The following is a 12,651-nucleotide window of genomic DNA, read 5'->3' as shown; positions in this document are numbered from 1 at the left end:
GCTTAATGCCAAAGACATAACCGCAATGAAGTAGAATACACTTTAGTTTTCCATACTAACTTATAACTCAATGTAATTTTCAAATAAGTCGCAGGTTCATCCTAATTTTTTTGAAATTTTTGGGTAATATTAGAAGTATGGTGATAAAATATAATAACCCTGATTTATGATTTATATTTATGGCAGTTATCACCGCAAATCGTGTTTTTTCCAGAGACGTTCTACAAAAAGCTTCGTCACCGAATTGCTTGTCGACATTTTTGCATAGAAAAATTACAGAATGTTGTTGAAATAATACATTCGAGGGGCAAGCACTAAATCTTCAATACAACGCAGTGTAAAGTCTTACTTAATTTGTTACTTTAACCCTCCAGCATTCGCGCGAATGGCTCCCCGAATGAGCAGCCGCTGGTGCTGAAATAAGATTTCGCTAGAGATTCTGAATGTGTTGCACAAAATACAACGGCGCGAGTGCCGGAGGGTTAAGTACCTTTAAATACCATAAAGTACATTAAGTACCGCCAATATTTAAAAAGTACGTGACAAATTGACTGTAATTCAATTATCGGAAAGTTTTTAAGTACAGATCTTTTGTACTTTAAATACACAAAATACTTTAAGTACTTCAACATTAATTACGTTAAGTATTAAGTACAACAGAAGTAGTTTTAATTACTTTTATTAGTAATTTTAATTACATTTAAAATACGCGGATATTTTCAATACGACGCACTCAAACCTGCTAGTGCTGGCCCCTCGGATACATTCCCTCTATTCTATTCTAACCCTTACACAGCCAGTATTGAAAAGTATCCTGGAAAACACTGCAGTTATTCTGTAATGTTTTTCTTGTCAACATTAACATTTGAAGCATATTTTCATATGTCGCAAATATTAAAACGGCCAGGCCTACTGTGCAGAGTTGGGTTTGCAGATGTTTCAAAATTAGACGGCAATTAAATTATTCATTTCATGAATAATTTAATTGACGAATTGTTTTGAATCTTAAAGGAGGAAGAAACGAGGACAACCGTACCGACCGTTTCAATTTAAAGGGGATATAATAAATCGTTGGGAGAGACTAGGCTAAGAAGGTTAATGTCACTCCTTTGGTCCTTTGTGATGGGACAGAGGTATTTACAGCTTGCCCTGACTAATGGGCCAACGACAAAATAATGTGTTTATTGCTGCTGCGAATGAGCTGTAACTCTACCAGTCGCGGTGTATATGGCAGTAGTAGCAGGTATATTAGTGACCTTAGCTCTGCCTATGGACTCCAAAAAACTGATCATATTGGCGAACGTGAAGTGAATAGAACCGAAATAATAACCTCTCACTTGTCACTCTGCTACCATTAACTAGACGATTTCTTGGAAGAGCGAAAAAGTCCAAGCCCTCCTCTCAATCATTTTCATTATGTTTTACAAAATTCGTTTCAAAAAGTCCTTTTAAAAAATACGGATAGAAACAATTACCATAAAACCTCATCTGGATCTGATTATATACAACACTTTTTCTACTGATATATAAAAAAAAAAACCTAAACGCAACTTCATTTAACCTGTCAGAATATGTCATTGTGGCCCCTCGGATGCATTCCCTCGGCATCATACTGTACATTAACGTGGTCCGGGGGCTTTTCCACTAGAGCAGTATTGCATTGATTATATCTTGTTGAAACTTTGATACGACTACATTCTTTTTAGTTAAGCTACATTGTGATCAAATTTAGCACATAACTTGGCGAGCATTATTATCCACTTAGCCATAGTCGCAATAATGTATGAAGTGGGTTTAGGGCCAAGTTCTCTCTAGAGGTGTCCTGTGCATCTCGATGAGCCCTTGTTTGCGACTCTTTTAATTTTGTAGTGTTCCATACCAAGACTCCCAAAGATGACAATATACCAGACATAATAACATCCCAGCATAATTGGAAAATGTCACGATTATGACCAGTCATCTGATGACATGTACAAGTTGCGGATTCTTGCGACATGTGACACAAGTGCGTGTACTATGACACGATACATTTTCCTCGTGACATGTCATAAAATTTGTACATGCTTCAAAATAGAACTGATTTGTCAAGCAGATGTACATTTACTGAACTGTGACATGTATTTTCGTTTGCGAAGGGTCGCGACAATAGAAAAACAGGTTTGCTTGTTATGTGACATGTCGACAAAGAACCCGTATTAAAAATGGGTGAAATATTAAATACCGTGCTTTGGCGGATAATTGGAAATATCGAAATATAGAAAATACATTTCTTTCGATATTTCACAGATAAATATTGTTTGTTATAGCAAGTTACGAGGAGTTGAAAATCAATAGTTTTAGATATTTTAAACGAACATTGGGAAGTAAATGCGTCAAAATCGATTTTTTTTTATCTTTTCACAGATAAATATTTTTTGTTATTGTGAAATACGAGGTGCTAAAAATCAATAGTTCTAGACATTTTTAACGCACACTGGGAAGTAAATGTGTCAAAATCGAAAAATTTTCAACTTTTCACAGATAAATATTGTTTGTTATTGCGAGTTACGAGATGTTGAAAATCAATAGTTTTTGACATTTTAAAGGCACACTGGGAAGTAAATGCATCAAAATCAAAAAACTTTCAACTTTTCACGGATAATATTGTTTGTTATTGCGAACCTTCACTATACAAAAGGTGCTACAAGCGTCTTTGCACGGAGGTTTACCAAAGAGCGCCCAGACTTTGCTCTTCTACAGGAGCAAATTTCCTTCTAGTCACCAAGTGACGTGACTGTGAGAATAGGGCCCAGTATATTGTAACGATCAGCCAACTCCAAGAGCTGCAGTTTTGATAAACAAAGCAGTTAAATTCTCGCCAATTACAGGATTCATTCAACGAGACGTCGTTGCAATAACAGTGGAGGCACCGACGGCTAGGGGAAAGCAGGAGATTGTGATCGCGTCTGCCTACTTCCCTGGCGATGCGAATACAGCACCATCTTCTGAAATCGATACCCTCTTAAAGTACTGCAGAAGCATGAACAAGCCCTTTATCATTGAAAGTGGTGCCAATGCAAATCACACAATATGGGGTAGCAAGGATATAAATACTAGAGGTGAGTGCCCACTAGAATACCTGTCGTCAAATGTTGTCAATGTATGTAACAAGGGAATTGACAACAGTTAGGAGCGAAGTACTGGACCTCACGTTATGCAGCGCTCAGAAAACGGGAAAGATAGAGTTGGCACGTTTTTGACGAACCTAGTCTGTCGGATCACAGACACAAAATGTTCGCCATAGAAACCAATAAACTCACAGTGCAAAAACACAGGGAAATAAGGAAAACAAATTGGTGTGTATCCCACTCACACCTGCAATAAGATCCAATCTCCGGCAGACCTGGATAATGCGCAAACGACCCACAAATGAGGATCATAACAGCCTACAATGCCAGTTGTCCTCTTGTAACGAGGTCTGTATGTCGTGATGTTCCTTGGTGGAACGAAAATCTAGCAACACTTAGGAAGAAAGCTAGGCGTCTGTTCAATAAAGCGAAGATTACTGGTAACTTGTCAAACTATAGGACCGCTCTTACCAAATAGAACACTGAGTTGAGAAAGGCTAAAAAACTATCAATGCGCGAGTTTTGTGAAAACATCGGAAACTTTCCAGAGGCAGTACGCCTTCAAAAAGCCTTATCAAAGGATCACTCAAATGGCCTAGAGCAAGTGAAAAAAGGCGATGGTGTGATGGACTCCGTCTTTAAAGGACTTGTGAGGCATCACAGAAACTGGCCTGTCAGATTTTCACACCATCTCTAATTAAATGGGCTATCAACACCTTCAAACCCTACAAATCCACCGGCGCTGATGGCATTCTTCCAATATTTTTATAAAAATCAGCAGACATGATTCTTCCGGATCTACTAAACATCCTGAGATCCAGTCTTATGCTTGGGCACACACCTATAAGCTGTAGAGAAGTTCTTAATATTTCAAAAACGGGTAAAAAGACTTGACACTACCCAAGGCCTTTAGACCTATTAGTTTGACATCAACACTTCTGAAACTGATGGAAAATCTGCTCGACCACTATATTCGAACGGAGCACTTATATAATGTTCCGCTAAACAAGTACCAGTGTGCATATCAAAAGGGCAAATCTACGGAAACAGCCCTACATACCTTAGTGACACTTATTTCAAGGAAATAGCAATTTACGCTTTTCTTGACGTCGAGGATGCTCTTGATAATACGTCCTACATATCAATTCACATGGCCCTGGTAAAAACAGGATTGAAAAAACCAATAGGGGACTGGATTCTTGCAATGCTCAAGAGTCGAGAGATCACAGCAACGTTGGGAGACACGAAAGCAACTATAACAGCCAATAGAGGTTGTCCCCAGGGAGGTATGCTATCACCCCTGCTCTGGTCACTAGTGGTGGACGATCTGACTGAAATGGGTTTCGAAATTGTTGGATATGCAGATATGTTGGAAATGCTACATGTCATTGTAGAGCAAACAGGGTCAGCCACAAAAGATAACCTGGATAGTGGTCGCAGTTGCAAAGTTACCTCTAAAAAAGACGCCAAAGCTCTGCAAGAAACTGGCTCTTCATCCAATAAAACATCGAACGAAGTGGATCAGTGTAAGGCGTTTGTTGACAGATTTGTCTGCGCTGCGAGGGAGTGTAAAAATGGACGTTAAATGCATTTTTGTTCCGAAATCGATGTATATTTCTGGAGTGATCTGCCCATAGGGTGAGGGTGTCAGTAATGAAGGGCCATAAACAAAACGAAATAATCAAAAGATGCTGCCAAATTGTATGCTGAGATATCCTAGGAGATTCGATTCCAAGTATTTTGATTTCACTTTTGGCCGGTTTCTTCACCCAAAAGTTCCTCTGTGCGGCGCAACAACAACCGCGCGTCACCTAATAACATTAACTTCTCAGTGAGTATTTTCGACGGTAGCGTGTAAAAACGTCAAAACAGTTATCTTTCAAGAGTGCTGATTCAAATGGACCTTAGTGACAAATGTAAACAAACTGAGTTATTTGCAGCACAGCATGTGATTACAACATAGCTAACGAATACCGAAAACCAGGATTCATTATACACAGTATTTATCAAAATAACAAGCATTATATAAAAAGTCGCAAAGTTTTCATGATCATATTTTGAAATTTTGCACTTGAGACCTTTTAAAATAAAAGGACCTATGCGCGAAATATTTCACATAGGTACCTAGTAAAAACGTCCTAAGCATCAAAATAAAAGAAATTATTTTCTTCTGTTCATGCGACTTATTTTCGAAGTTGAATTTAATAAGTAAAATAAATTAAATGATAATTGGTAAGCTTAGTTATTCTAAAGTAACATGCCATTCGTTGGTTTTAACCACTTCCAGCCAATGATTTGTTAATATAAACTAAAGTTTCCCGCATTTTTTTTTTCTGCAAGACTTCTGTTAAATCCAGTGCAACTATTTACCATAGTAATGAAGAACATTCGTATTCCGGTGCTCATTTTGTCGAAAACTTTGAAGAAATTCAATATTCGTCGTAAGAGCTACCTTTGCTGGAAAAAAGCCGTATGTGCAGCGTCGTATGATTCTTGGGCCCGAAAAGAAGACCTATGTGAAAGGTCCTATAATTTTCAAAAGGACGCATCATTCTAAAGCGCTTAAAAACTACATTAGCACTAAACATTTCATGTTTTTAGCATTATTTACCTAAAGAGCATAGTCCTTAGACTATATTGGCATAATTGTTCCATCAAAACGCATATTTGTTCTCTAATAGGGATTTGTTTTAGGTCCATGAAACTTCAGCCTCGTTTTTCTCAGTTCGAGCTCAATGTCACTTAGGACCTTTTGAATAAGTACTCTTGCTTTCTCGTCTTCTCCTCGCCGAAGCGGTTTTGCGTTCGTGTATCGTGTCGTTCGATTAATCCATAATCACTCATAATTATCTGGTATTTCTACAGTATGGAAGTAAGTTCAATTACGCATTTAAATACTGATGTAGGACAGACTAAATGCATGTTTTATTGTTTGTTTTCAGGTTGAAATTCTAGACGCCAAAAACTCAAAATCACTTGGAAAGTGCCAAGTCAGACAAGACACTACTATCAAAGCACTGAAAAATGAGATACAAAATCTGAAGAAATCGCTCACAGTCCATCGGCAGGCGTTACGATTGGAACCCCGTGGTAAAACCTTAAAGGATACTGACACGTTGCAGTCACTCGATGTTGGTGCCGGTGGAAAGTTGTACGTGCGTGATCTGGGGCCACAGATCAGCTGGAAGGGAGTCTTCCTTGCCGAATACGCTGGACCTATATTTGTTTATTTAATCTTCTACCAGCGACCGTCTCTGATCTATGGACCCGCCGCCTCCAATCCATTGAGCATGACGGCTAAGTAAGTAATGCTTTTTTGCCTGCTTCATACTTGTAAATCTTGAAAGTCATGCCCGGCAGTAACCGAGTAAAGGTTACGTAAAAACCAAAGCTACCCTGTCACATCAAAGTGACTATCGATCCCAGCTCAAGAGTTTTAAAATTTATAAATTTATGCATTAATTATTTATGCACATTTCAACTACGAGTTGTCTTTCCGTGCAACATTTGATAGCGGGTTGAATAACATTTAATTCAAAGTGTCAATATTGACCCATGAATTGATCAAATCAGTCTCATGCAGAAACATATAAGCTAGATATTTTGGAGAAATTTTCTATGTGCTATCTCGAAAATGCCCTTAATACCTCGCGGTTCAATTATATAAATATGTAACCAGTTTCTTCGCTGACTTCAATCGCATGTGACGTAAAGCGGAACATAATGATAATGAAGAATAACAGTTTTCGTCGTTCGTCATTACATTCATTTTCGGTGCATATATATGCCCAATCACGTTGATGTAAAGTCACTAGCACTGCCTTGCAAAAATATTTAATAGGAGAAGCTTCTGATGGGTCAGTTGCGTTTAAAAAAATGGTAAAAAGCCCGATGTTGCTGTATGTAATAGTTGCGTGAAAATATTATAATGCCAAGTCTGATGTCACTCAAGCAAGTGATCAACAATGTTCCGGGAAGCTTTACTTTTCTATGTTTGCATTGCTGTTGTAACGCGACAGACCTTGAGTGCGGGTAGAACCGCAAACAACTGTTGACTCAAAACCTGACCCGTTGAATAACTTCAAAATATATCGGGCCTGAGTCATTTGGCATAAGATTATTTAGCATAATGGACATTTGACACAATTTTGAGAATTGATCACTGAAGGTCATTTGGCATAATTTTTAAATATGTGTAAAGAAGTCACTTGGTATAATTTTGAGAAGTTGTCGTACTGAAAGTCACTTGACATAATTTTGTTATCTTCAGGGAAACATGCCATATCCAAATTGGGAAGAAGTAAGGTCATTTGGCATAATTTTTGGCTGAAGGTCTGTTAATAACTATTTTTGTTGCCAGGAAAACAAGTTAATAGTCGTTTGACATGATATATTCATTGATAAAGCTTTTAGTTACCTGAGTGTTTTCGTGGGTAAATGCTTTCTTGTATGTTAAATTAAGTATCGATTTTTTGTGCTTCAAATTCATCTCTTCAGTAACTAGCACTATCAGGTTGTCTAATTAGACGTTGTATCTGAACTAGTACCCAAATTAGCACTAGTTACCCAGGTAACCAATAAACATGCTGAATGCGTCTTAACGGCTATTTGATAAACACTTAAGTCGTTTTCAATGCTATTTAAAGGTCGCTTTTGGTAAAATATACATTACTGCTGTGCTATGAAAATGCTTTTTTACTACTGTTGTACATTCAGAATGCTGCTTACTGGCAAGAAGTTTTTAAACAATTTTTCAAATGCTGATTTACAACAGTTATGCATAACGAATGCCAGCATACTGCAAGAAGCATCCCGAATGCAAATTTTACGCTACTTTACTGCATAGATTAATGCTTGTTGGTTACCTGGGTAAATACACAACAAAATTCCAAATAGTTCACACGAGACATATGCGAACGTCAAAAGCAACTGACTTGTCCCGAGTGATGTCCCGGGAAGCAAATACAGAAGCTCTGGTTTGCTGACGGAAAAGCGAAAACGAACTCTTATCATATGACTAAGGAGCAAAACGCCTGGCGTTGTGGGATTGACGTAATTTTCATCCGTGAATTTCACATACATACTACCTAACTACACTGAATCCCATAGAATCCAGATGGATTCAGCGTCTTTATTACCACCTACTTCACTGCAATGTCTATATATTTCAGCATCGCCGCAGCCTGCTGGGTGGGTCACTATGCCAAACGTCTGCTGGAAACACTGTTCGTGCATCGCTTCTCGCATGCTACCATGCCGCTGCGCAATCTCTTCAAAAACTGCGCTTACTATTGGTCCTTCGCCGGCTACGTTGCATACCATGTGAATCACCCACTATTCACCGAACCGAGTACTGCCGTTCTGTATGCCGGATTGGGTGCTTTCGTTGTAAGTAGAATTGAAGTGTTTTCCAAGCTTCGTTGACATTTTTTCCCGAATGCTTACAGATGAGTGAACTAGGCAATTTATCTATTCACGTTTTGCTGAGAAATCTTCGACCGGCTGGATCTACGGTTCGTAAGATTCCAGTTCCGGATAGTAATCCGTTGACGCAGTTGTTCAAGTAAGATTCCGTACACATTTAACTTTTTTTGTTACTTATTGAATCACACGTTACCATTCACAGTTTTGTCTCTTGTCCGAACTATACGTACGAATTTTTCTCCTGGCTGTCGTTTTCGCTGATGACCACGTGCGTCCCGGCTCTTATTTTCGCGGCTGCTGGAATGTACCAAATGACGGTGTGGGCTATCGGCAAACATAAGAACTACAAGAAGGAGTTCAAGGATTATCCAAAAGGCAGGAAGGCAATACTTCCGTTTATCATCTGAATATTTAAGTTATGGATAGTTGGTTGAAACAAAGTAGCTTTTAATATTCCCTTTGCTCATGCATTTGGTTGATTATTTTTTGGTCAACAAAGTCAAATGCCTTCTATGTTTTGTTATAGTCACTGCAGGATATTTAGTTTTATTAGCCACGTAACAAGCAACATTTAGCTCTCAAGGATGTATATGTAACGTTGCTCTTTTCTATAAAGTAAGTGGGTTTTCAATTAACTTAAAAACGTACTTGTAAGCAGGGGGCTTGGCCAAAAAAAACGATAGAGAGGGAGAGGTTAATATAATCTTTCAGATTTAGATAATTCATTCCTTCGATGATAGTTTTCTTGTAAACTATAAATACATTTCGTAAATTGGACGAATTAGATGTTTTTTAGATTTGTTTTGATACCCGAAATACTTCTGTATCCGTAGATCATTTGTGGTTAGTGCCAAATGAATTATTAGTAAAGGTGAATGTTTGTTGCGGTGCACCCCTCGATGCATCGCCGGTCTACAGTGGCGTAGCCAGAAATTTTGTTGGGGGGGTTACGAAAATCGTCGATTTTTCGAAAATGCTTCAATACATTGTAAATTTGATAAAATATTGAAAGTTCACAAACAAAACCCGTTCAACGGTTACCATTCTATTCTAAAAATAAGAAAAAAAAAAAAAAGAATACCTTCAATATTTTCATAGAGTTTTAAAATGGAATATATCTTACGGTCAACATCACAAAAATTCGAAACCATCAACTTCGAAGGTTGGTCATCAAATGGTGAATACTTCCCAGTGTTCACTATCTCATGATTTCCTGTGCGTCTATTGATGACATTTAATTTGTATCCCGGCATCGACTGGGTACTACCGTCTTCTGCAGTAGAAGAGAAATGAGAAGGTGCGAGTGGGCATGTGCGCTATAACCCTACCGTAGACAGAACTGAATACGTGAGGTGGCAAAGAAACCCCGCGCGGCTATCCGAGGAGACAGGAGGTTGTGTCAAACCCAACAAGCCGCCCGAAAAACACGTTACGAAGAATCAGGAGGACAAGGCAGATCGGAATAATCGATCAAAGCCCACGTAACGAAAAAAGGACTACGATTGGAAACTTGGCACATCGAACTGTAAGTCTTTTTGCTTCCCTGGGTTCGAACGAATCCTACACAATGAGCTGAAAACTCGCAACTTCAAAGACGAAGCATTGTAGGAACTTTGCTTGGCAGGACAGAATGTGTGGAAAAGCGGGCATCGCGCGGTTACATTTTACTAGAGCGACGGCACAGCAAACAAGTTGGGAATCAGCTTTGTAGTGCTGGGCAAGATGCACCAACACGTAATCAAGTACCAGACAATCAGAGAAAGGAGGTGTGTGGATCAAAGGCCTTTTCTACAACTAAAGCATCGTTAACGTGCACTGCCCTCACGAAGCGCAACCCGAGAACGAGAAATACCTTTTACGCGCATTTGGAGCCCGCGGCGGAAAGTGAAGCTCCTCATCAGCTACATGAACCTCATCCCTGAGATCACCTGATTAACAAATTTATAACCAAATCGACCACGTTCTAATGAACGAAAAAATTTGCTCCAACATCACAAATGTGCGCATCTTCCACAGTGCGAATATAGATTTGAAATCGCCTACAGGAAGATAGGCGATGAAGCATCTGTAAGGCTATGTGCCACAGCCTGACATATGAAGAGGTACTAATGGAGACCTTCTCACGACCGAGTGCGAGCTGATCGATAAGTGTATTATGACGAACATCGAAATAGCAGTAGACGACGAGAGTATCGCAAGAATCAGTCTGGGGACATGCGCAGCCGACAACAGATTCCCAGCGAAAGATCCACCGAAGATTCATGAGGTGATCGGCGGGTTGAGGACTGATAAAGCCGCTGGTAATGATCAACTGCCATGTGAGCTACTAAAACACGGAAGAGAGGCGTTGTGTAAAATACTCCACTAGGTGGTTTTAAAGATCTGGGAGAAACAGATTTTACTGGAAGATTGGATGGAGGAAGTAGTATGTCCCATCTTTAAAAAGGGTGTTAAGCGGGATTGCTGCAAATAGTTTTCCGAGCAATCATATTGCTTAATCACCGTTAGCAACCGATATCGTTGAGAAAATTAGCATATAACGCCCAAATACGGATTTTCGGACCAGCGAAAATAGATCGATATCGAGTTGGTTGATACCCGCACAATTAGGGCAGATTGTTGGCGAATTACAGCGGGTAGCCTAGAACAATGTTTCAATAGCCTACCACTCGTTGGCATGTTTTAACCCGCCTAGTCGCCATTTCGTTTACTTGGTAAGCTCGTGTATTTGGGCTCACTAATGACCGCTAATAATGACACCAACAGAGAAATTTAGAAAAGTATTCTAGCAGGTGAACGTTGTTACTTTGGGCTTCGAAAAGCCCTTCGATCGACGAAGGTACGACACCGAATGAAGTTAATCTTCTACAAATCGCTCATTGGACCGGTTGTCTTCTACGGTCAAAAAACCTGGAGCATGCTGACAGGAGATCAACGCGTTTTTAGTGATTTTGAATGCAACGTGTTGAGAACGATGAGTTTCTAGAGCCATTTTACCGAGTTGTTCACCATTCTGAAAACATGCAGCCGCCCAAATTTCGCCGAGCGAACAAATGGGTGGTTCTCCAAGCTAGTGTTGGAATTCATTGTTCATACGCCGTCTCCGCATTCCGTCTTTGGAAGTACATCGTAGTACTTCCAAAATTATTATTTAAATATGAAAAAATTAAATTTTTTTTTTATTTTAAATTGGTCACCACCAATCATTTTTTTTCAATTCAATTAATTTTGGTTGGGGGGGGCTTGACCCCTAACAACCCCCCCCCACCTTGCTGGCTACGCCACTGCCGGTCTATCTACAATTCACTATAATAAAACGAAAACAGAGAAAAGGGAAGGAAAAATTTCACTTGATGTGCGTACATGACGAAATAAAGACGTAGTTTTTGTAACGCGGTCATTTATATATTTGTTCTTTCGGTTTACTGCAAACTACTCCGGTGTATCTGTTTCTCGGGCTCCGGTTATCAGGTTCAAGTTCTTTGCAATCTCTCTCATATACAGTCCGCTTATTCGCAATCCGGGACATTTTGGTCTTTCGAGCCAGATTATGGGACAATCCGCCGTGAAAAAGTTGCATTCGCAACGAGAGGTTATGTTCGCAAAACTTAAATGGGAGTTATCTGTCGCGCGTCATATGCAAATGCGAAAACCTTCGGTCGGGGAAGTACATGAAAGGCGACAAAAGCTCACGGAACTTGCCGGAAACTTCGAAGCCGTTCAAACTGCGATTGAGGAGCACACAGAGCATTTGGAGGATATAACGTCGGTCTTCAATTACCGTCTCCAATTCGACGAGGTGTATTTCCAAATAAAGGATATTTACAGCCAATACCTGAAAGACAAACAGGAAAATGCATCGGTGTTCAGCTGCAAATCGGATGCACCGAATAACGATCTACGAGACTCAATTCAAGCACTTTTGGAAACACAGGTAGCGGTACTTTGTCGTCAGAATCAGCCAGCAGTCTTAGGGTGCTTACAGAGTGGCCGCGATAAGCTGAGCAGGGGCTGGCACTGACATTAAAATGCGAGATGCGAGAAACCTGCTTGCAGCATATCAAATGGAACCTGTCAGAGTGAAAGCTGAGCGGATCGGCGGCGACTGCCCGCTTTCACT

The 12,651-nt window shown here is 39.7% G+C and overlaps 1 protein-coding gene across 1 annotated transcript; it reads left to right on the top strand.

Moving 5' to 3' along the window:
• The first annotated feature begins 5,851 nt into the window (after positions 1-5,851).
• Positions 5,852-9,308, top strand: LOC131691066 (probable very-long-chain enoyl-CoA reductase art-1). Its single transcript, XM_058977229.1, has 5 exons — positions 5,852-5,979; positions 6,050-6,408; positions 8,279-8,495; positions 8,555-8,670; positions 8,734-9,308. The coding sequence occupies exons 1-5, from the start codon at positions 5,974-5,976 to the stop codon at positions 8,936-8,938; spliced, it is 903 nt and encodes a 300-aa protein (XP_058833212.1). The 5' UTR covers positions 5,852-5,973; the 3' UTR covers positions 8,939-9,308.
• Positions 9,309-12,651: the final 3,343 nt, after the last annotated feature.

Source organism: Topomyia yanbarensis, chromosome 3 (assembly GCF_030247195.1).
Source record: "Topomyia yanbarensis strain Yona2022 chromosome 3, ASM3024719v1, whole genome shotgun sequence".
In the NCBI taxonomy this organism is placed as follows: Eukaryota; Metazoa; Arthropoda; class Insecta; order Diptera; family Culicidae; genus Topomyia; species Topomyia yanbarensis.
Note: the sequence above shows the minus strand (reverse complement) of the source record. Positions and strands in the feature narration are given on the sequence as shown.

Coding starts and splice junctions, on each gene's coding strand:
- LOC131691066 (XM_058977229.1), top strand. Junction 6,409..8,278: donor CCATTGAGCATGACGGCTAA/GTAAGTAATGCT, acceptor TATATATTTCAG/CATCGCCGCAGCCTGCTGGG. Junction 8,496..8,554: donor CCGGATTGGGTGCTTTCGTT/GTAAGTAGAATT, acceptor GAATGCTTACAG/ATGAGTGAACTAGGCAATTT.